Genomic DNA, 23,820 nt, shown 5'->3' on the forward strand with positions numbered 1-23,820 from the left:
ATATGATTATCTGAGTTGTTGTACAAGCTCATTGGTGTAACTCTCCTGGAGTCCTGCACCGCACGTGTGAGCATTGTTGGAGCTCGTTGATGTCGTCCTTGATTGTGAGGGGCCCCGAGCTTGGCCCCGCGCGTCGCCTCTTCGCGCGGGAGCTCTAACCTACCGCCGTCATGCTATCCTCCTTGAGCATCTCCAAGCTGCTCCCGGCCGGCTCCGGCCAGCAGCTGCTTCACATCGTGTGCCTCCACCCGCGTCGCGTCCAGCCAGAGCAGAACCTACTTCCATCTGCCTCGTGCCGGCCGAGCGCGCGTCAATCTCCGCCTCGCCACTCCAAAGCTTGACATCCTCGCGGACGATGGAGGCGCGCGGGACATTAGCTATTTTCAACGGGGCCACATAAACAAATGCTCAACTATCGTTTGCGTCCGCGCGGTTAAAAAATACGCCTGTCCCAGTGGACTCTCTTCGCCGCCACCTCCGCTGTCGCCATGTCGGCGTGGTAGCGGGCTCTGTCCCTACCCGCTACCGTCACCGCTTCGTCCCTGGCGGCGATGGCATCCTCCAGCTCGCGGTTCTCCCGGTCGACCCGCGCGTGCTCCGGTCCCCTCCACGCGATCGAATCCAGGTCGGAGCACATGTACGCCCGACTCATGGCTGTGAGCTTCCTCCTCCGGTGCCCGAGACTGACGGCGATCGGCGTCCCCATGTAGGCTCTCGAACGACGCGAGCAGAGCCCGCTGCTCGCCACCAAACTGGATGTGGTCGTCCTCCTCGTCAGCGGCGATGTCGTGGATGACGATGTCCGCGGGTGGGGCTGCCGGTAACGGAGGAGCCGCCGCAAGGGCGGCACTAGGCGCCGCCATCTCTGACCGCGCCTCCGCGAGCTCCTCCCCGGCCTCGGCGAGCCTCGGCCCGGAGTTCCGCCCGGCGTCGGCGATTTCCGCCATGGCCGCCGCCCGCAGCTGACGCTCTAGCGCACGGCCGCCTCCGCAACCTCCGCCTCCGCCGCCGCCGCCACCTCCCAGTCGAGCTACTCGGCCTAAAGGGCGTCGGTGGCGAGTTGCTCCTCGTCGAACGCCTCCGTCACGCGGAGCTCTGCGAGGTCCGGATCATCCGGATGGACTACGCGGCACATGGCACATCTGAACAACGCGAGCCCAGCTAAGATTGTGCTCGCCATGGATGGATGCTAGGATTTAGGTTGCCCCCCCCCCCCCCCGCGCGAAATGCGTGCCCAACTTGGCAATCTGTTGGGCACACGCGGTAACCACCGTCGTCGCGCGGGAATCGTTAATCGCCGGCGGCAGGCCTTGACGGGACGTTAAACCGCCATTACCGACTTTGACGATGTCAGTGCGAAAAAAATACGTCTGCATCGCTAAAGATACCCCCGACACAAATGGTCATCTCAGACCGTATGGTGTCCGCGGACCGATGCAAACGGACGTAGACTGTGGTCAATTTAGGTGTCCGAAATACGTCGCCCGTTAAAGATGTTGCCCATCTCTATTCTCCACCCCATCTGCAGGCGACAACGTCCTCACTCCTTAGATCTCCTCGCCGTGCTGCTCCTGGGTGAGGCAGTATTCGACAGCGATAGGGGGCAATGCGGACAGGGAGGCTCTGAAGAGAGGTATGGCTGCGATGTCAGGAAATCGTCGCCATAACTGGAAGAACTTGTGAGGAGATCGTCAGTAATCCTACATGTAGGGAAACTATCCTACGGAATAACTTTACGGATGACGTGGTGGCTGGTGTTTGGCCCTGAATTTTTCCCACTAGTGGAGAAAAGGCTTGTTGTTGCGGGTCGTCCCGGTCGGCCACCCGAAACATGGGAGGCGGGACAAAAGGCCGTTACCAGCCAGGACATAAAGTCCACCACGTGGCTGCGATGCAGGTGTTTGGGGAGGACCTTATGTTCCGGCTCGTAACCAAAACTGGGACAAAAGGTTTTATTTTCATTTATATTTTTTCATTTTCATTTTCATTATTGTTTTTCATTTTTCATTTTTTTTCTTTTTTTCTTTACTCTCTCACTTGCACCATTGTTAATACTAATTACACGTAATCTATACTCAAATTCAAGACTTGGTCATATACCGGTCGGTCATCCATCCTCACACTACTCCACCCTTAGCACGTTTAACTTCTCAGTTCTTTCCTGCCGTGCTCCCGCGAATGTGGTTGTACCTTGTTGTCAATACTATCATACGATAATAATATAGCATTCCAATCTGAGAAATTTGAATATATTTCAACTTTAATTAAACCGCAAGTGGACAAATAACATATGCATAACTATTAGAAAAGTGTGAGGATTTTTTAATATGGAATAATTTTATTTTTGTTCCTTTATTAATATCATTATCAAATAATATTTGTATTATTCATATAATATTACTAAATAATTAATATCTTTCAATCTTTAAACCGCAAGTGGACAAATAACATATGCATAACTATTAGAAAAATGTGAGGAATTTGAATATGGAATAATTTTATTTTTATTCCTTTATTAATATTATTATCAAATAATATTTTCATTATTTATATAATATTGCCAAATAATTAATATCTTTCAATCTTTAAACCGCAAGTGGACAAATAACATATGCGTCACTATTAGAAAAGTGTGAGGAATTTGAATATGGAATAATTTTATTTTCATTCCTTAACTAATATTATTATCAAATAATATTTGCATTATTCATATAATATTGCCAAATAATTAATATCTTTCAATACTTAAACCACAAGTGGATAAATAACATATGCGTAACTATTAGAAATGTGTGAGGAATTTGAATATGGAATAATTTTTATTTCATTCCTTTATTAATATTATTATCAAATAATATTTGCATTATTCATATAATATTGACAAGTAATTAATATCTTTCAATCTTTAAACCGCAAGTGGACAAATAACATATGCATAACTATTAGAAAAGTGTGAGGAATTTGAATATGGAATAATTCATCTTCTCCATGACATCATAGTAGATTTCAGATCGAGGAAAGTCGAGGGCGCGCGCGAGCTTGACCATTTCGGGATCCATGAGGGCCTGCCGGGGCTAATGGTGCAGTTTTGGTGGCTATGGAGATCTGAGGAAGAACAATGCATATATATAGGGGAGAGGGAGGTGAAAAGGCGCTGGTCATGGCGCCAGCGGCGATGTAAATTCCGGCCGACGAACGACCCATAGTATTTGGAACGAAGTTTCAGCGATCCCGGGAGACCAAAAGCATTCTGTCTATATGGTTGGATACGTAAGTATACCATGTCGCCCACATCATAGTGCATGTCGGTCCGGCGTTGGTCCGCATACACCTTCATTCTGTTCTGAGCTGACAGTAGGTTGTCCTTGAGTTGCTGCATCATGTGCTCTCTAGCCGCGACAGTGAGGTATGCCGCCGGACATACCGCCCGAGTGTGATCAAATTCACCAACCATTGGTGGGGGATAGTGATATAGAGCTTCAAACGGAGTTACGCTTCTCTCGTTTCCGTCACGCGTAATGGAGACGATCGATTTCCACGCGGGAACGAACCGTCGGACCTTATATCCCGGCCCGTGTCTCCAGCCGGGACAAATAAGGGCTGCCAGCAGGACTTGAAAGGCCTCGGACCCTTTTGTTCCGGTGGGAGCCTCCAACCGGGACAAAAGACCCTAAAGAACCGCGACAAAAGGTCCCGTAGCTTCTCGGTGATTTGGGGGCGATGTGGCCGGTCTATTTATCCCGGTTCCAGACTGGGCCGGGACAAATGGCCTGGATGAAAGCCCAGTTTTCTAGTAGTGACCATAACTGGGAAGAACTTGTGAGGAGATCGTCGACATAACTGGAAGAACTTGTGAGGAGATCGTGGCGTGCCGGCGTGGGAGGTGGGCGGTTACCTCCACGGTTATTTTTTCTAGCGCTGCTTGCGTGGGTTCTTCGTGCGGTTAAGGAGCAGGACAACATGTTAGAGCAAGTACAATAGTACACGGTCAGCAGGCTATAATAGTGAACATGTCAGCAAACTTCTACATGGAAGAGAGATGAAAGAGGAAAGAGAGAGGAGCAGGCGCTTGCAGTATCGCCCGGCTACAATACACACAATGAGGGGAAAGGGCTTGCATGCAGCTGAGGCCCAATCACATGCATGCTTTAAATATTAAATCCTAATTATAGTCACCTAAGAGTCAATGTAATAGCTAGCTTATTTTATGAATGGGCTTAGAGCAAGTACAATAAGGTACAGTCAGCTGGCTATAAGAGTTAAAATATTATAAATTTGCTTAGTTGGAGGAGAGAGATTAGGAGAGAGAAGAGGAGTGGGCTCTTATCTTCAGTAAGTTTCTAAGACGCTGTCTCCTAGTCACTATGTGAGACTAAAAAGGTGGACCATGTACTGTAAAAGTACTACACTTTTATAGCCCACTATTGTATATGTTGGCTCTAAGTTAGCTATAAATTACATGACACTTGGCTTATAGCCAGCAGCTGGCTACACTATTGGAATTGCTCTTAGGTGACATGGCATGCAAGCTCCTCTATTAATCTTGCTCTTACGAAACTTGCTTACAGGCGGACATGGCTGATTCTGCTTAATCGTGTCCTGAATCTGTGGAGCAACTTTTTCAGCCTGGGCCAATTGACCAGTCCGTAGACCTATCCCGTAATATTCTTCCTTAGGTCGTCTAGCATTGTTGGAGCAGGACATACCAGACAACGATGACCACATGTAGCCATTTACTAGAGATAATTTTCCTTAACTTTTGCAGGTATATTACTCCAAGTACGTTTAGGGCATGTACAACGCGGACGCTTAAGCCAGGCGCTAGGATCGTTTTTCCGGTAGTTATGCCAGAATCCTGATCTATCCCGGGATTTAGGCTCGCGTCGACGCAAAAGATTGAGTCGGGCGCTAAGCCGAATTGTCTTCGCACGACCTAGAATAGCTAGCGGCGGCCGCTAGCCTAGACGCTAGGAAAAAAAAATAGGAGGGGCGTACGACTCTTTCCTCAACGGATTAACTGAATCTAGCTTAATCCTAGGGACCTTCCATAGCTAAATCAATAGACACAATCCCTTTAAAAAAATCTGAACAACGGTGCGCCGCACAGGTATCGCTGAAAAAAGCAAGAATCACTCGCCGCGTCCGCCTCCAGCTCCATAGATTGGGAAGAAAAGTTTAGGGTAGGACTGTCAGGTTCCAGGCGCAAGCGTCTAGCATTGGAGAGAGCGGGCGCTATGGTTCTTTTTTGCACTTCGGGTTGCGACCGAATAAGCGCCCCACGTTGCGCTTAGCTAATAAAAGGATTTTTAGGATTTTATGGTATTAATTTTGGCTCGCTTAAGCGTCTACCTAAGCGCTCTGCGCTGTACATGCCCTTATGTTACACCAACCTTCGCGTGGGCCAATCAGTCCGTTGGCACATTTGGCACCATCGATTTAAATGGAAATAATGCTTTGCATTAATGTTTGACATACCCAACCTTCAGCCTGCTTAGGAACAACTCCCATAAAATTTCTGATCTATGGATATCCATCTACTCGTACAAGTTGCCGCATCACATTAACTATTCAACAACGGTGACTGTGCTACTCTTTCTGTTTTTATTTAGTTTACGTTCTTAGATTTGCTAAAGTCAATAATTGTAAAATTCAACAAAGAATATAAGAAAATAATTCAAAATCCATACTACCAAATATATAATATAAAATTATACTTTACAACGACTCTAATATATACCATTAACTATTCAACAACGGTGATTGTGCTACTTTTTCTGCTTTTATTTAGTTTACATTCTTAGATTTATTTAAGTTAGTCGTAAAATTTAACAAAGAATATAAGAAAAGAATTCAAAATCTAAAATACCAAATTATATAATATAAAATATACTTTATAAAGATTCTAATATAGTAAATATTGAATAAAATATAGATAATTGTTTGAAAATATTAGTCAAACTGTATAAAATATAATTTTGACCAAACCTAGACCACAAAATAATTGTAAATCGAAGGAAGTATATCAAAATATTTGTGTGATTCCAGTGCCTCGTGATAGGAATGGGGAATTATTTGCTCGAAATCTAGCCATGCCTCGTGGTAAGCATGGGCTTTTGGAACTGCATGATTTTTCAACCGCGCCTAATAAACTAAGAGAGTGGATTTTGTACATCAACGTATGGGTGTACAAAAGTATTTCCTATAAACTAAACCGGATACCTAATAGTTGAATGATGAGGTGTCTATATTGAATCAGGTAATTCCGCTTCTTAAATGACTGATTAACAGCTTGGCATTTACAATAACGTGGATTTTATTTCAAAACATCAACGAATCGAACATCCCATTGGCTCGACCAACGTAATTTTGTTCTTCAACATGTATGCATGAAATATTAATAATGGACGCCAATATTTTGTGGACGTTCTTAGAGCGAACTAGGTTTTGGATCAACAAAGATTATCACGTGGCAGTTGCCATCATCGTTCGCTAATAAATGAGACGGCTGCCAAATCATGCCTCTTGGGAGACGAAATCCACATATTATCTCCATATAATTTTCCTTAACTTTTACAGGTCTATTCCTCCAACAGCGCATATGTTAGACCAACCTTGCCGTGGGCTGAACATCAATCCGTTGGGACGATTTACATGGAAATAATGCTTTGCATTAATGTTTGACATACCTAATTGGGAACAACTCCCATAAAATTTCTGATCTATGGATATCCATCTACTCGTTGTTATCACCAGAATTTGACCGGATCAGAGGTGGGCCGCGATCAAGATGGGTTTGAAGAATATACATGGAAGAAATACGTGAATCGGCCTTTTATACCAAGTTGGGCTAAAACTGCCCATGTATCTGTAACATATTAGATTGCATCTTAGTTTAGAAGTTAGAGTTTTACCCGTGCACGGTTTAGTGCACGCCCACATTAGAAAGTCCGCTGGACTATAAATATGTACCTAGGGTTTATGGAATAAACAACAACCAACGTTCAACACAAACCAATCTCGGCGCATCGCCAACTCCTTCGTTTCGAGGGTTCCTCCGGTAAGCATCATGCTGCCTAGATCGCATCTCGCGATCTAGGCAGCACAAGCCTCGCCTAGTTGTTCATGCGTTGCTCGTATCGAAGCGTTTTTGATGGCGAGCAACGTAGTTATCGTAGACGCGTTAGGGTTAGCATTGTTCTTAGCATCATATGCTCGCGTAGTGCAACCCTTGCGCGTCTAGCCGTCCTTGTGCCTCATCATGGGTGCAGGGGCGGCACCCCGCTTGATCTTTGTTTAGTAGATCTGATCCGTTATGGTCGATCCTTGATTCGTCAAGGATTAGTTTAATATCTCGCAATAGTTAGGCCTTACAAAGGGTTGGAGGATCCAGCGGCATGCGGGGTGTAGTTTGTTGCCCCTAGACGGGACGTTCCGAGGATCAACCTAGTGTTGGTTTTTAGGCCTTGTTTAGGGCTGGCTTACGTTTACCGTGCGTGAGTGCGAGGCCCAATCGTGAGTAGGATGATCCGATTATGCGGTGAAAACCCTAGATCGTCGTGGATCTCATACGCTTCATATTGATCAAGCAGGACCACCATATATTCGGCCACCTTGGACGAATCATGGGTGAATCGGCTCTCTGAGCCGATTCACGGGACAACCCGAGAGCCGATCGAGGCTCGTATTTAACGTGTACGTGTGTGCCCTGCGGAGAAACTAAGCGAGGCATCATCCACACCTTCCCGACCGGGTATAGGTCGGGTGGCACGCCCTTGCGACCCAGAGCATCGGCGCGCGACCGAGGAGGCTTTGCGGGCCGTCGCTCTGAGGGACTGGGGCCAGCCGCAGCCCTAGTCGTTCCCGGCTCTACCGTGTTGGCCAGTCGCTGCCCGCCGGTGGGTTTCTGACGCCAACACTCGTACAAGTTGCGGCATCCTATTAACTATTCAACAATGGTGACTATGCCGCTCTCTCTATTTTTATTTTGCTTACGTTCTTAGATTTTTCAAAGTCAATAATTGCATATTTTAACAAAGAATATAAAAAAGAGTTCAAAATCTATTAATATACTATATTAATACTATATTAAAATATTGATAATAATATAAAAATATACTTTGTAACGATTCTAATATAATACTATATTAAAATATTGATAATTTTTTGAAAATATTTAGTCAAACTTTATAAAGTTTAATTTTAACCAAACCTAAACCACGAAATAATTGTATATCGGTGAAAGTACATCAAGAAATTCGTCTGATTCCAGGCCTCGTGATACGCATGGGTCATTATTTGCTCGAGATCTAGGCATGCCTCGTGATAGGCATGGGGTATTATTTGCTCCAGATCTAGCCATGAGAGTCGTTGGCAGATCCATGTAAACTGGACATGTATGCATGTCTACCGGCTGTCTGTCACAAGATAATGCACTCGAGTGATACCACTTGCTGTGGGGGTCACAATGCAGACACGTATATATCGCTCCAGCTCACTGCATGTTAAAAACGACATACAACCCCACAACGGCATGTATCTACATGAGTCCATACCGGGGAAGGAGATACTAGCCACAGCTGTGTGGTTTATCTGGTGGAGGCGGCGTGAGATGAAACATCAGGGGGAGGCTCCACCACCGAGCCGAATAGCTCTATCAATAAAACTATGGTGGCTAATGTCCTGAAAGTGAAGAAGAATAAGTCGGCCAGGATAAAAATAGGTTGGTCTAAACCACCGACCGGGTTTATGAAGGTAAATACAGATGCAGATGTAAACGTAGAAACTAGAAGGGCATCGACGGGATGTGTTATAGGAGATGCAAGCGGACAGTTTGTGGCAGCCTGTAGAAATGAGATCGACGGAGTGATCGATGTAACCACAGCTGAGGCGCAAGCAGTCCGTGATGGTCCACATCTGGCTAAACGTGCAGGCTGCACCCGTATCTATGTCGAAACTGATTTCATGAACGTAGTCACAGCGTTTGAAGACCCGACAAGCAATAGGATAGTAGGCATGGTGTACTTGGATGAGTGTCGAACGATCATGGCAGGGTTCGCATCGACACGATTGACCCATTGTCCGCAAGAAGCAAACCAAGCGGCAGATTTAATAGTTAAATCAGTAGATGGTTCTAATAGCAACCTTTGGCTAGAAGAGCCGCATTTGTTTCTTGTTCCACAATTGGTGGAAGATGTAACCATTTTTGTTTAATAATAAAGGTTACTAATTGTTTTAAAAAAAGCTATTTTTAGTTGTGTGTGCCATATTCCTTGCATACTAGACTTAGTTTGAGGACAACCTCTTTGCCTGCCGTGTGACCCAATATATGAGCCTCTTTTTGGTTTGCCTTCTGCATTGGCCAATGATTTAACAATGGCACAACGGAAGGCAAGGTGATGCCCTTAAACTTAGTCATGTGTGTTATATTCCTTGCACACTAGACTTTGTTTGGGGACATTCCCTTTGCCTTCTGTGTGACCAAATGCATGAGGCATCTTTTGGTTTTTCTTTTGCGTTGGCCAATGATTCAAACATGGCACCATGGAAGGCAAGGTAGCGCACTCAAACTTATCATGTGTGCCACAATCATTGCACACTACACTTAGTTTGTGGCCACTGACTTTGCCTGCCTTCTGACCCAATGTATGAGGCCTTTTGTGCTTCTTCAATTCTGCATTGGCCAGTGATTCAACAATGGCACAACGGAAGGCAAGGTGCTGCCCTCAAACTTAGAAGTGTGTGTCATATTACTTGCACACTAGACTTAGTTTGAGGGCACTCCCTTGATATGTCGTGTGATTGAGCAAATATATGATGCTTAACTAATGTATGTTTGTTATGTCCGTTTTCATCTATACTTGTGAACAGCCACACCTCTAATGGCATGTGTTCTTGGTGCAGTCTGACAAGATCATGCTTGGGGCACTCGCTAAGGTTTCGGTGAGGGATCATCGGAGAATGGAAGCGTCAAGGAAGGAAGGCTAACGTCAGCCACTTTCACGACGAGGTAGGGCCGGATCAGTTCCTCCGGATCATCTTCAGGCCCACCTTCGGCCAGCTCCCAATTCCTGACAAGTTCGTCAAGTGGTTCGGACCCATCCCTTAGAACATCATCGTCCGCACCAACACTGACTACAGCTGGAGGATGACTACAAGGAGAAAAGGCAACGACGCATTCATCGACCAGTGGTGGGCGGCCTTCGCCATCGCCCATCAGCTCAAGATAGGCCAGTTCCTCACCTTCAAGAAGGTGTCTACTCTCGAGTAAAGTGTGGTCATCTTCGACCACACCTGCACTAAGGTGATGAGCTGGTGTTCGGATCATGGCGATGCCACCAGGTGTATCGTCTTCGAAGAAGAAGTCTGAAGTTCTGCTGGTATTATCTCGCAGCTACTATGTTGTCTCTACTGTCTAATGGTGTCGTGTCTAAATTATGGTGTCTGGACAAGTGTCGTGTCGTGTTGTAAACTATGATCGTGTCTGAACTATGCTGTCTGAACCTATTTCATAGCGTCTATGATCTTACAAGTTAGATCTTGCATTGTGTGCTTGCTAGTGCGGTATTGATCACTGGTAACCTCACCACTGAACAGAAGAGGTAACTAGAAGCGGATTTTAGTTTGCAACCAAACAACATGGACGCTGTTCTGGGCTGCTACTTGGAATTAAAACCGACCTACCAAACGGCCAGAGCCCAAATCTCCACGGGACCGAAAAAACTCTGCGCAGGCAACCAAACAAGAGGTCTTTTCTGACCTGTGGCCCATCTGAAACGCGCAAGGAGTTCTTCTCCGTGACGTGATGTCTACTCACGCTTCTTTTCCTGTAGACAGTGTTGGGAATCCAAGAGCAGAGGTTTCTAGAACAGCAGCAAGTTTTCCCTTAAGTGGATCACCCAAGGTTTATCGAACTCAGGGAGGAAGAGGTCAAAGATATCCCTCTCAAGCAACCCTGCAATCACGATACAAGAAGTCTCTTGTGTCCCCAACACACCTAATACACTTGTCAGATGTATAGGTGCACTAGTTCGGAGAAGAGATAGTGAAATACAAGTAGTATGGATGTATATGAGTGGTAATAGTAATCTGAATAAAATATGGCAGCGAGTAAACATGCAACAGAACAGTAAATAAGCGGTGTTTGCAGTATTGGAAACAAGGCCTAGGGATCATACTTTCACTAGTGGACACTCTCAACATTGATCGCATAATAAATAATAACTTATCTCATTTGTGCTACATACACTCTTTTGTTGGATGAGAAACATCATTCGTTGTGTAGGGCTACAAATGCTCCCTCAAGCCGGAGTTAACAAGCGCCACAACATTCAGCATTCATATTTAAGTAACCTTAGAGCATAATAGATCTTTGCAAAATAAACCGAGTACTAACATAGCATACACACTGTCACCATTACACTATGAAAGGGGGAATAGATCACATCAATACTATCATAGGGATAATTAACTCCATAACCTACAAGAGATTATGATCATAATCTATGACAAGAACCACACGATGCACACACTTGTCACCATTACACCATGCAGGAGGAATAGACTACTTTAATAACATCACATGAGTAGCACATAAACTAGTAGCGATACAAAGCTCATCATATGGATCTCAATCATGCAAAGCAATTCACGAGATCATTGTATTGGAGTACAGAGAGAGAGAGATTAACCACATAGCTACGGTAGAGCCCTCAGCCCCAGGGAAGAATTACTCCCTCCTCGTCATGGGAACAACGATGGCGGTGAAGATGGTGGTGGAGATGGCTTCCGGGGGCAATTCCCCGTCCCGGCGGCGTGCCGGAACAGAGACTTCTGTCCCCCGAATCTTGACTTCGCGATGACGGCGGCTCTGGAACTTTTCTCGTATCGGGGTTTTTCCGTGTCGAAGTTTTAGGTCAAGACGACTTACCATAGAGACTTTACTTGGCACAAAAACATGATAAGGAGAGGTTGCTACGAGTAGTAAACAACTTCCAAGACTCAAATATAAAACAAAAGTGTTGTAGTAAAATAAAGACATGGGTTATCTCCCAAGAAGTTCTTTCTTTATAGCCATTAAGATGGGCTCAGTAATTCTAATGATGCTCGCAAGAAATAAGAGTTGAAGCAAAAGAGAGCATCAAGAAGCAAATTCAAAGCACATTTAAACCTACCCCACTTCCTATGAAAAGGAATCTTGTACACAAATAAATTCATGAAGAACAAAGTGACAAGCATAAGAAGATAAGACACGAGTAACTTCGAGATTCTCAACATAAAGAGGGGAAACTGAATATTATTACGATGCATACAACCGTGTTTCCCTCTCTCATAATAACTTTCAGTAGCATCATTGATGAAATCCACAATATAACCATCACTTAAAACATCCTTATCATGGTTCATATGCATAAAGGTATCATTATTTTTGACATAAGAGAAACTCTTCTCATTAATAGTAATTGGAGCAGGATCATTATTAAGAATTTGAACATGGTAAACAAGTTGCATACTAAGGGAATGGTTTTTGGCAAGCCCATCATAACTATGACAAGTTTCATAAGGATAATTGTAACATATGGCATATCCATATCTATAGCGATTATCTAAACCAGAATATGTAATATCATCATTTTCAGTAGAGGTCTCAAATATAGGATCTTCAAGCACAACATCCCCAAGCTTAGAGCTTTCAATATCATCGTTTGAGGGGACATGAATAATGCTATCATCATTACTTTCATAATCAGTACCAAAGAGATTTCCAATATCAAAGATAGTGTGCTCATCCAAATCATGATCACTAATATGGGTGAAGGGCATAGAAAGATCATCGTACTCAGATTCATTATCATAATAATCATTGGGAGCAACATACTTACGGTTACCTATTGTTACCTCATACACGCGTGGATATGCCGTTACCTCTTTGTTTTTATTCCCCTTCTTCTTCTTCTTCGTTCCCTTCTTCTTCTTCTTCTTCTTCTTCTTCTTCTTCTTCTTCTTCTTCTTCTTCTTCTTCTTCTTCTTCTTCTTCTTTAAGAGGGAGAGGCTTGAAGGGAGGCTTCTCCATAGAACCTGATTTATTTCCAGAAACAATAGAAGAAACTTGGGAGGATTCCCCCTTTTCATTAATAAGTTTGAAACACACAGCGGTCCTATCATATTTTGGCAAAGTGTCATCTTCTAAAATATTCTGTATGTAAGTATTTGTATGGCAATTATTAATGCAATAAGAAAGACACCCATGCAAGACATCATCAATATCAAGATCATTAATATCTAACAAAGAAATTTTTCTTGATAACTCTTCACACTTCAAACGTAAGGTAAGTTCATTGATGCGCGTAGATGTACACGTCCGTTGGGAACCCCAAGAGGAAGGTATGATGCGCACAGCGGCAAGTTTTCCCTCAGAAAGAAACCAAGGTTTATCGAACCAGGAGGAGCCAAGAAGCACGTTGAAGGTTGATGGTGGCGAAATGTGATGCGGCGCAACACCGGGGATTCCGGCGCCAACGTGGAACCTGCACAACACAACCAAAGTACTTTGCCCCAACGAAACGAGTGAGGTTATCAATCTCACCGGCTTGCTGTAACAAAGGATTAACCGTATTGTGTGGAAGATGATTGTTTGCAAGAAAACGAGTAAAACAAGTATTGCGATAGATTGTATGCGATGTAAAGAATAGGACCGGGGTCCACAGTTCACTAGAGGTGTCTCTCCCATAAGATAAAAGCATGTTGGGTGAACAAATTACGGTCGGGCAATTGACAAATAGAAAAGGGCATAACAATGCATATACATGATATGATAAATATAGTGAGATTTAATTGGGCATTACGACAAAGTACATAGACCGCCATCCAACTGCATCTATGCCTAAAAAGTCCACCTTCAGGTTATCATCCGAACCCCTTTCAGTATTTAGTTGCAAAGCAACAGACAATTGCATTAAGTATGGTGCGTAATGTAATCAACAACTACATCCTTAGACATAGAATCAATGTTTTATCCCTAGTGGCAACAGCACAACACAACCTTAGAACTTTCTGTCACTGTCCCGGGTATCAATGAAGGCATGAACCCACTATCGAGCATAAATACTCCCTCTTGGAGTTAAGAGTAAAAACTTGGCCGAGCCTCTACTAATAACGGAGAGCATGCAAGATCATAAACAACACATAAATAATAGATTGATAATCACCATAACATAGTATTCTCTATCCATCGGATCCCGACAAACACAACATATAGTATTACGGATAGATGATCTTGATCATGTTAGGCAGCTCACAAGATCCAACAATGAAGCACATAAGGAGAAGACGACCATCTAGCTACTGCTATGGACCCATAGTCCAGGGGTGAACTACTCACTCATCACTCCGGAGGCGATCATGGCGATGAAGAGTCCTCCGGGAGATGATTCCCCTCTCCGGCGAGGGTGCCGGAGGCGATCTCCTGAATCCCCGAGATGGGATTCGCGGCGGCGGCGTCTCCGGAAGGTTTTCCGTATCGTGGCTCTCGGTATCGGGGGTTTCGCGACGGAGGCTTTAAGTAGGCGAAAGGGTAGGTCAAGGGGCGGCACGAGGGCCCCACACACCAGGGTGGCGCGGGCCCAGCCCTGGCCGCGCGGCCCTGGCGTGGCGGCGCCTCGTTGCCCCACTTCGTTATCCTTTCGGTCTTCTGGAAGCTTCGTGCAAAAATAGGACCCTGGGCGTTGATTTTGTCCAATTCCGAGAATATTTCCTTACTAGGATTTCTGAAACCAAAAACAGCAGAAAACAGCAACTGGCTCTTCGGCATCTTGTTAATAGGTTAGTTCCATAAAATGCATAAATACGACATATAATGTGTATAAAACATGTAGATATCATCAATAATGTAGCATGGAACATAAGAAATTATCGATACGTCGGAGACGTATCATTCATCATGCTGATTAGGAATAATTTCATCATCACAATACAAATTTGCAGCACTCATGGGGTTCGAATTATCATTGGAGGAGCATTGAAAATTAAAATGACCAACTCTATGGCAAAGTTCACAAATAAAAAGGATAGAGGGCACAAACATTTTCTCCAAGATCATCTAGAGCCCTAGACCACTTTCTAGTTTTTTCATTCCTATGATGGATACCATATTCATTTTCGATTTGATTAATTCCACAAGGTCTATGTATTCCACAAAAATTAACATGCTTATAGGAAATAGCATTTTCAGAAGTTTGAACATGTTCATTGCAATCATTAATAACAGTTTCATCCTTCATGCAAGCGTCTTTAAAAGGTTCATGATACTTATCAAAATTCTTCCTAGGCAATTCAATGTGAGAAGCAAAAGCTTTATAAAGATTTGCAATAACTTGAGAGTCAAGACCATAAGTAGCACTCATATTTCGAAATTTATCAGTATCCATAAAAGTTTCAATGCATTCATAATCATAATTTATACCTGACTCTCTACCTTTGTAATTCTCCCAATCTTCAGCGTTCTCCTGAATCCGATTAAGAAGGTCCCATTTAAACTCTTCTTTATTGTGCGTGAATGATCCAGAACAAGCAGTATCCAGCAAGGTTTTATCCTGAAAAGAAAGTCTTGCATAGAAATGATCAATGATAACATTACCAGGAAGCTGATGATTGGGGCATTTGAGCATTAAGGACTTCAATCTCTCCCATGCTTGGGAAATACTCTCTCCATCATGAGGCCAAAAATTATATATACGGTTTCGGTCTTTGTGAATTTCACTTGGAGGATAGAACTTGGAATAAAATAGAGGCACAATATCCTTCCAATCAAGAGAGCGCCCGTCCTTCAGCAGTTTATACCAATGCGCCGCTTTACCAGATAGCGACATAACAAATAATTTCTTCCTAACTTCATCCATTGAAATACCTGCACACTTGAATAACGCGCATAATTCATGCAAAAACAGTAAATGATCTTCAGGATGAACAGTTCCATCCCCTTCATAGCGGTTATCCATAACACGTTCAATAATTTTCATACGTATCTTGTAAGGAATACTTTCAGTAGGTGGATTTAAAATGTCACAAGCATCATTAGAGTTATCTCATATGGGAGATAAAGTATTATCAGAGCAAATTTTCTCCCCTAAAGATGGGAGGCTAAAAAGATCACATAAACTAGCTTCCCCAAGCTTAGACTTCTCCATAGCATTAGAAGTAATTGCATTCATACTAATAACATTGCTACTAGCATGCAAATAAGGTTCCATAGGTTTTTTAATTTTTCCATCAAACAATTCTAAATCAGGAAAAAGATTGAAAAGCTCACTAATTTTGTTGTTGTTTTCCATTATGCCTAACTAGTGAAAATAAAAACAAGAAACAAAAAGATGCAATTGCAGGATCTAAAGGAAATAGCTTCGAGAACTCACACACCGGCAACAATGCTAAGAAATAACTTAGTAGTCGGAGGATGTGAATACCTTTTACCTTACCTCCCCGGCAACGGCGCCAGAAAATAGCTTGATGTCTACTCACGCTTCTTTTCCTCGTAGACGATGTTGGGCCTCCAAGAGCGAGAGGTTTGTAGAACATCGGCAAGTTTTCCCTTAAGTGGATCACCCAAGGTTTATCGAACTCGGGGAGGAAGAGGTCAAAGATATCCCTCTCAAGCAACCCCGCAATCACGATACAAGAAGTCTCTTGTGTCCCCAACACACCTAATACACTTGTCAGATGTATATGTGCACTAGTTCGGCGAAGAGATAGTGAAATACAAGTAGTATGGATGTATATGAGTGGTAATAGTAATCTGAATAAAATATGGCAGCGAGTAAACATGCAATGTAACGAGTAAATAAGCGGTGTTTGCAGTATTGGAAACAAGGCCTAGGGATTATACTTTCACTAGTGGAAACTCTCAACATTGATCGCATAATAAATAATAACTTATCTCATTTGTGCTACATACACTCTTTTGTTGGATGACAAACACCATTCGTTGTGTAGGGCTACAAGAGCTCCCTCAAGCCGGAGTTAACAAGCGCCACAACATTCAGCATTCATATTTAAGTAACCTTAGAGCATAATAGATCTTTGCAAAATAAACCGAGTACTAACATAGCATACACACCGTCACCATTACACTATGAAAGGGGGAATAGATCACATCAATACTATCATAGCGATAATTAACTCCATAACCTACAAGAGATTATGATCATAATCTATGACAAGAACCACACGATGCACACACTGTCACCATTACACCATGCAGGAGGAATAGACTACTTTAATAACATCACATGAGTAGCACATAAACTAGTAGCGATACAAAGCTCATCATATGGATCTCAATCATGCAAAGCAATTCACGAGATCATTGTATTGGAGTACAGAGAGAGAGATTAACCACATAGCTACGGTAGAGCCCTCAGCCCCAGGGGAGAATTACTCCCTCCTCATCATGGGAACAACGATGGCGGTGAAGATGGCGGTGGAGATGGCTTCCGGGGGCAATTCCCCGTCCCGGCGGCGTGCCGCAACAGAGACTTCTGTCCCCCGAATCTTGACTTCGCGATGACGGCGGCTCTGGAACTTTTCTCGTATCGGTGTTTTTCCGTGTCGAAGTTTTAGGTCAAGACGACTTATATAGGCGAAGAAACGGAGTCGGAAGGCTGACGGGGGACCCACACACTAGGGGGGCGCGCCCCCCCTGGGCTGCGCCGCCCTATTGTCTGGTGGGCCTGTGGCTCCCCTCTGGCCCCTCTCCGGTGTTCTGGAAGCTCCGTGCAATTATAAGATGTTGGGCGTTGATTTCGTCCAATTCCAAGAATATTTCCTTACTAGGATTTCTGAAACCAAAAACAGCAGAAAACAGGAACTGGCACTTCGGCATCTCGTCAATAGGTTAGTTCCGGAAATTGCATCAAAACGATATAAAGTGTGAACAAAACATGTAGGTATTGACAAAGGATTACTTTGTCAATGCCTACAGATTGTAGACTAGGGTTTCGTTAGAAGTAGAGGGCAAGTAGATCTCGAAGGTTTCAGCCGAAAAGTACTCGACGATTGTGAAAACTAGGTTATGTTGACAATAGATTCGATCCTTTCTTTGTCCCTCGACTCCCCCTTATATAGGAGGTGGAGCCGAGGGTTTCGTAATACACAAGTTTACAGAGTCCGGGACGGTTTCTAACTCATACCGCCAGATTACAAATAACACTTCCTATTACAACTCTATCTTTCCTTAATATATCTTGCGCTTCCGAATCTTCTTATTCTTCGAGTAGTGGGCCTTCAGTAAACCCCGGGTACTATCTTCGGCAGGCCCATTTGGGATGCCTATGTCAGTAGCCCCCGAGATTTTGCTTGAATCGCAGAGTCAGGGAAAATCTCCATTGTTTATTTTTATTCGAGAGCTTTAACTTTTTTATACTTCTTCACATAAAATTCTATATTGTACAGGGATAATGGTAGTTGGGGCTAGTTCATCTGACGGATCAGGTACTAGTTAACTGCTCTAGTGGCAATCCGCAAAAACCTACTTCAAGATCACGTCCCTGGACATGATCTCGGGATACTTGGTGTAAACTTCGACGAGGTGCCACTTAAGGTCTTACCATTCTGTCGAGTCCCGGTCAAATTTATCGGGTACCTAACGCGTCCGTTAGGATTTTTCTTCGTATCCGTTGATACGGATAAAAGTAGCGAGAGCGCAGTCTTCGGCGATGCCACGCCCAGCAGAACGGATCCGGGGTCTTACCTTCGCAAATTTGCGGCATTCAGAAATTGATCGCAACTTTGGCGTTCTGAGAATATATTGTCGAGTGCTTTTCGGCTTTGGAATAGCACATTTTATCGAGTCATATTTGATGACTTATTTTGTCTTCCCGATGGGAGTATATGTAGAGTTATCTCGTGTAACTCGAAATATACTCACTTCGTTTCTTTATTTTGATAAAAATTCATCGGGCACGCGAACAGCGTTCCCGATGGGAGTAGCCCCGAGGCTACATCCAAGGACTTGTGCTTGGGTGTAGGCTCCACAGATTGGTATCCGTTGCCGCTATATTTATGATTCTTCTCGATAGTTTTTTATTTATCGGGTGCGCGACCAGCGCTCCCGATGGGAGTAGCCCCCGAGGCTATGAACAAATGCTTACATTTGGTCATAGGCTCTCGCCATTTCTATCTTGCCATACTCGAAATTTTTATTTTTTTGAAAGTAGCCCCCGAGCATTTAGGCAAAAACTTGTATTTGAACAAAGGCTCTCGAGATATCCTTGCGTGTCGATAATCTCTGCAAACTTCGTAGTCGAGCTTTTCTTTCACTTTGACGACGTCATTGCTGATGATAGCCACGATTTCTATTTTGGAAACTGACCATTGCCGCCTCTTTCACTGCCTTGTGGGTCCCAATTCCTGATCGAACGGACACGTCGTGCAAGTGGGGGACACATGTTCTCCCCTTTTTCTGGCACACGATCTGCAACCTCGTTGATGTTAAAATACTTTTTTACCCTCATCTCCACGTGGTTATCATCTCCTGCATACTTTTTCATCCAACGGTGCATTGCTTCGCCCGATTCCTATATAAACCTTTCTTCAACCTCGGTTCACTCCTTCGCTTGCGCCGCACATCTGTTCCTCTTTGCAAAAACTTCCCCTGCGCCCAACTCTCTTTGATCTTCCGCACGCACGAGCATTGCTTTTCCAGTGCGGTTGATGCCACCGCGCACGCGACTCACTCGCCACAGTACTCCAGAGTCCAAGATGGCCGCCGAAGATCTTGAGTGGGAGAGATCTAAAATCTCCAACCAGGACCTCAACATGCTGAAGAGGCTTGGCCTGATGAAGAAAGAGGACGCCATCCGCTTTCCCAGCGAAGAAAGCTACCCAAACCCTCCAATGGAGTATCGGGTTAGTTTCGTTGATCACCTCATCCGCGGCCTTTCTGCCCCAATTCACGATTTCCTCCGCGGCCTTCTTTTTGTTTATGGGATTCAACTGCACCAGTTGACCCCCAATTCCATCCTCCATATTTCCATTTTTATCACGCTGTGTGAATGCTTCCTTGGAGTCCCTCCTAACTGGGCTCTTTGGAAACGCATTTTCTGCCTCCGCCGCAATCGCTCCCACAACGCCACCTATAACATAGGCGGCGTTGTCATCTGTGTCCGAACTGACGTTGATTACTTCGACGTCAAATTTCCTGATTCTGTCCAAGGGTGGCGCAAAAGGTGGCTCTACATACACGAAGAAAGTGCCAATTCTGTGGAACACAACATAATCCCTTTCGATGGAAATGCCAAAATTCAGCGCCGCCGCTCCTGGGATGCTGAAGCTTCCGAAGAAGAGAAAAAGGCGACAGAAGCACTTATGTCTCGTATTCATCAGCTTCAAAATACTCGAGGCAAAGAGCTGTCGGTGTTCAAATCACCGCCTACTTTCTTAGAATTAGAGTGCAGCCTCTTCAGGCTCGCAAAAATCCTCTGTGGACGTATGCTGGTAAAAATGACGCCAACAGGCTCTCCAATGATCTTTCTGCAAAGGACTTGGAGAAGCTGATTCGAAGAATTTCCCGTTTGAGCAAGAAGGATCATGTTCCTTCCTCTTGCCGCGTGGAACCATACAGCTCCGCCAATACTCTTCCCGAGGTATTTTGTCTTCTCGAATTTTTATCTTGTTCCGAACGTTCCCTGCATCTCAATGTATTGATATCTCTCTAATTTTGCTTTTGTCGCTATTTTCCTGCAGAACCATCCTACTATGGCTTCCCTTCCTCCCCTTCCTGAGGATGGAGAAGTCGAAGAACAAGCTATCGTCGCCGAAGACAACCAAGGTTCTTTTCTTCCTGAAAGTGAAGTCGCAGATTCTCACAAATCTGCGGCTTCCCATGAGAAAGAAGTTGAATCTGAAGCCAGCGAGTCGACGCAATCCCTTCCTCCTGCTGTTTCCCCAAAGAACAAGAGGAAACGGAATGACGCCGAGGATTACGGCACTTCGAAGGCCGAAAAAGTTGTTCCTTCTCATCCGAAGGCAGCTTATGATCCTTATATTGGATCCCTCGTCAGCTCGTAAGTCATTTTTATTTCTCCGTATTTCTGTACTCGAAATGTTCATCTTGTCTTGCTTTTTATGCTGTCGATTAACAGTGATGACGAGGAAGAAGTACCAACTGTTGACGTGGCTCCTCGGACAAGCACGTCACATACCGTACTTGCCTCAGACACACTAGTTGAAGGAGAAGAATCCTCGCCTCCTCAACAAAACGTTGTCGCCACTACTCCACCATCAAGCCCCCTTGCTCCTTCACCAAAAAGGGCAAGGACTGAAACAAGTCTTGAACCTGCCCCTCAATTGGGTAGCTCTTCGACCCTACTCTTGGATGATGTAAGTTTGTCGATATCTATATTTCCTCTATTTTGCTTTTTCACGCCTTCACTCTTTTTTTATGCCGATGTTTCTCTTGCTTTGTTCTTCTTTGACAGCCTATGATCAAAGATCTTATCCGCATCGGATCCCAATTCATTGGGTACCGTGAATATGCCAGCAGAACTGAAGGTAACAATCTTTATACTTGCCGTTCTTTCTTATTTTTTGCTCCTGTTGTTTGTCGCAATTTTTGATCTTTTCCCCTTTTTTTTATCTCGACAGAGAAACTTGCAGAGGCCAATAAGCGTGCCGGCGCACTTGTCCAAAAACTGGAGCAAAGTGAGGCGGCTCGCAAGAAAGCCGAACTTGTTGCTAGCGAAGCCAAGGCCGAAGCTGATGAAGCCAGAGCAAAAGTCGCTAGTGTCGAGGAACTGCAGAAAAGGCTTGAGGATGCTGAATCTGCTTTAAACGAGCATAAAACTGCACAAGCTGCTCGTGAGCAGGGTATCCTCAAGCGTCTGAAATCACAAAGTCGACGTACTGAAAGTAATATTATCGATCCCTTCTATTTTTTAGTGGACTTCCTGTTTCTTGTTTTTTGATTGATGTTTTGTTTCCTGTGGCAGCCCAAACAAACCAAGGTTTTAATCTGGAGAATCCCGTCAATGACCCTCTCCTTGACGCACTTTCTTATCTGGAGCTTCATGGGTCCGAAATTCGTGAAGGCGTGGCAAATGCTAGTGCAGGATTGTCGACGCTGTTCCCCTACTTCTTCCCGAAGAAAGAGGAGCCCCCGACTTTCCTTGCCCTTGCCAGGAGCTTCAATTCATCAGAAGACCTTGGACTGAAGATGTGATACGTCTCCAACGTATCGATAATTTCTTATGTTCCATGCTACTTTATTGATGATACCTACATGTTTTATGCACATTATATGTCATATTTATGCATTTTCTGGAACTAACCTATTAACAAGATGCCGAAGAGCCGATTGCTTGTTTTCTCGCTGTTTTTGGTTTCGAAATCCTAGTAAAGAAATATTCTCGGAATTGGACGAAACTTTCGCCCGGGGTCCTATTTTTGCACGAAGCTTCCGGAAGACCGAAGACCCTAACGAAGTGGGGCCACGAGGCGGCCAGAAGGGAGGCCGGCGCGGCCCGGGCCCCGGCCGCGCCGACCTACCCCCGGGCCCCTCGTGTGGCCCCTCGCGTTGACCCTCCGCCTACTTAAAGCTTCCGTCGCGAAACCCCCGATACCGAGAGCCACGATACGGAAAACCTTACGGAGACGCCGCCGCCGCGAATCCCATCTCGGGGGATTCGGAGATCGCCTCCGGCACCCTGCCGGAGAGGGGATTCATCTCCCGGAGGACTCTACACCGCCATGGTCGCCTCCGGAGTGATGAGTGAGTAGTCCACCCCTGGACCATGGGTCCATAGCGGTAGCTAGATGGTCGTCTTCTCCTTGTTGTGCTTCATTGTTAGATCTTGTGAGCTGCCTAACATGATCAAGATCATCTATCCGTAATTCTATATGTTGTGTTTGTCGGGATCCGATGGATAGAGAGTACTATGATTATGGTGATTATCAATCTATTGTTTATGTGTTGTTTATGATCTTGCATGCTCTCCGTTATTAGTAGAGGCTCTGGCCAAGTTTTTACTCTTAACTCCAAGAGGGAGTATTTATGCTCGATAGTGGGTTCATGCCTGCATTTACACCGGGACGAGTGACGGAAAGTTCTAAGGTTGTGTTGTCTCTGTTGCCACTAGGGATAAAACATTGATGCTATGTCTAAGGATGTAGTTGTTGATTACATTACGCACCATACTTAATGCAATTGTACTGTTGCTTTGCAACTTAATACTTGGAGGGGTTCGGATGATAACTTTGAAGGTGGACTTTTTAGACATAGATGCGGTTGGATGGCGGTCTATGTACTTTGTCGTAATGCCCAATTAAATCTCACTATATTTATCATATCATGTATATGCATTGTTATGCCTTTCTCTATTTGTCAATTGCCCGATTGTAATTTGTTCACCCAACATGCTTTTATCTTATGGGAGAGACACCTCTAGTAAGCTGTGGACCCCGGTCCTATTCTTTACATAGCATACAATCTATCGCAATTGTGTTTCTTGTTTTCTTTGCAAACATCTTCCACTCGATACGTTTAATCCTTTGTTACAGCAAGCCGGTGAGATTGACAACCTCAGCTGTTTCGTTGGGGCAAAGTACTTTGGTTGTGTTGTGCAGGTTCCGCGTTGGCGCCGGAATCCCTGGTGTTGCGCCGCATCACATTTCGCGACCATCAACCTTCAACGTGCTTCTTGGCTCCTACTGGTTCGATTAAACCTTGGTTTCTTTCTGAGGGAAAACTTCACTACAAGAAAAGTTCTGATAGACAACGTCTCAAAATCGTCCGCTAAGGGGTATTTTTCGTCGCCTATGGGCCTAACCCGACGA

General features: G+C 44.4%; 1 protein-coding gene across 1 annotated transcript in view; it reads left to right on the plus strand.

Moving 5' to 3' along the window:
- Positions 1–1,347: 1,347 nt before the first annotated feature.
- LOC124646996 (CRIB domain-containing protein RIC10-like) overlaps positions 1,348–23,820 on the plus strand; it is a 33,052-nt gene continuing 10,579 nt past the window's right edge. The window contains exons 1-2 of the mRNA XM_047187011.1: positions 1,348–1,415; positions 1,529–1,633. Of these exons, the coding sequence (XP_047042967.1) occupies positions 1,348–1,415; positions 1,529–1,633 (173 nt within the window). The remainder of the gene's footprint in view (positions 1,416–1,528; positions 1,634–23,820) is intronic.

This window comes from Lolium rigidum, chromosome 1, assembly GCF_022539505.1.
Source record: "Lolium rigidum isolate FL_2022 chromosome 1, APGP_CSIRO_Lrig_0.1, whole genome shotgun sequence".
In the NCBI taxonomy this organism is placed as follows: domain Eukaryota; kingdom Viridiplantae; phylum Streptophyta; class Magnoliopsida; order Poales; family Poaceae; genus Lolium; species Lolium rigidum.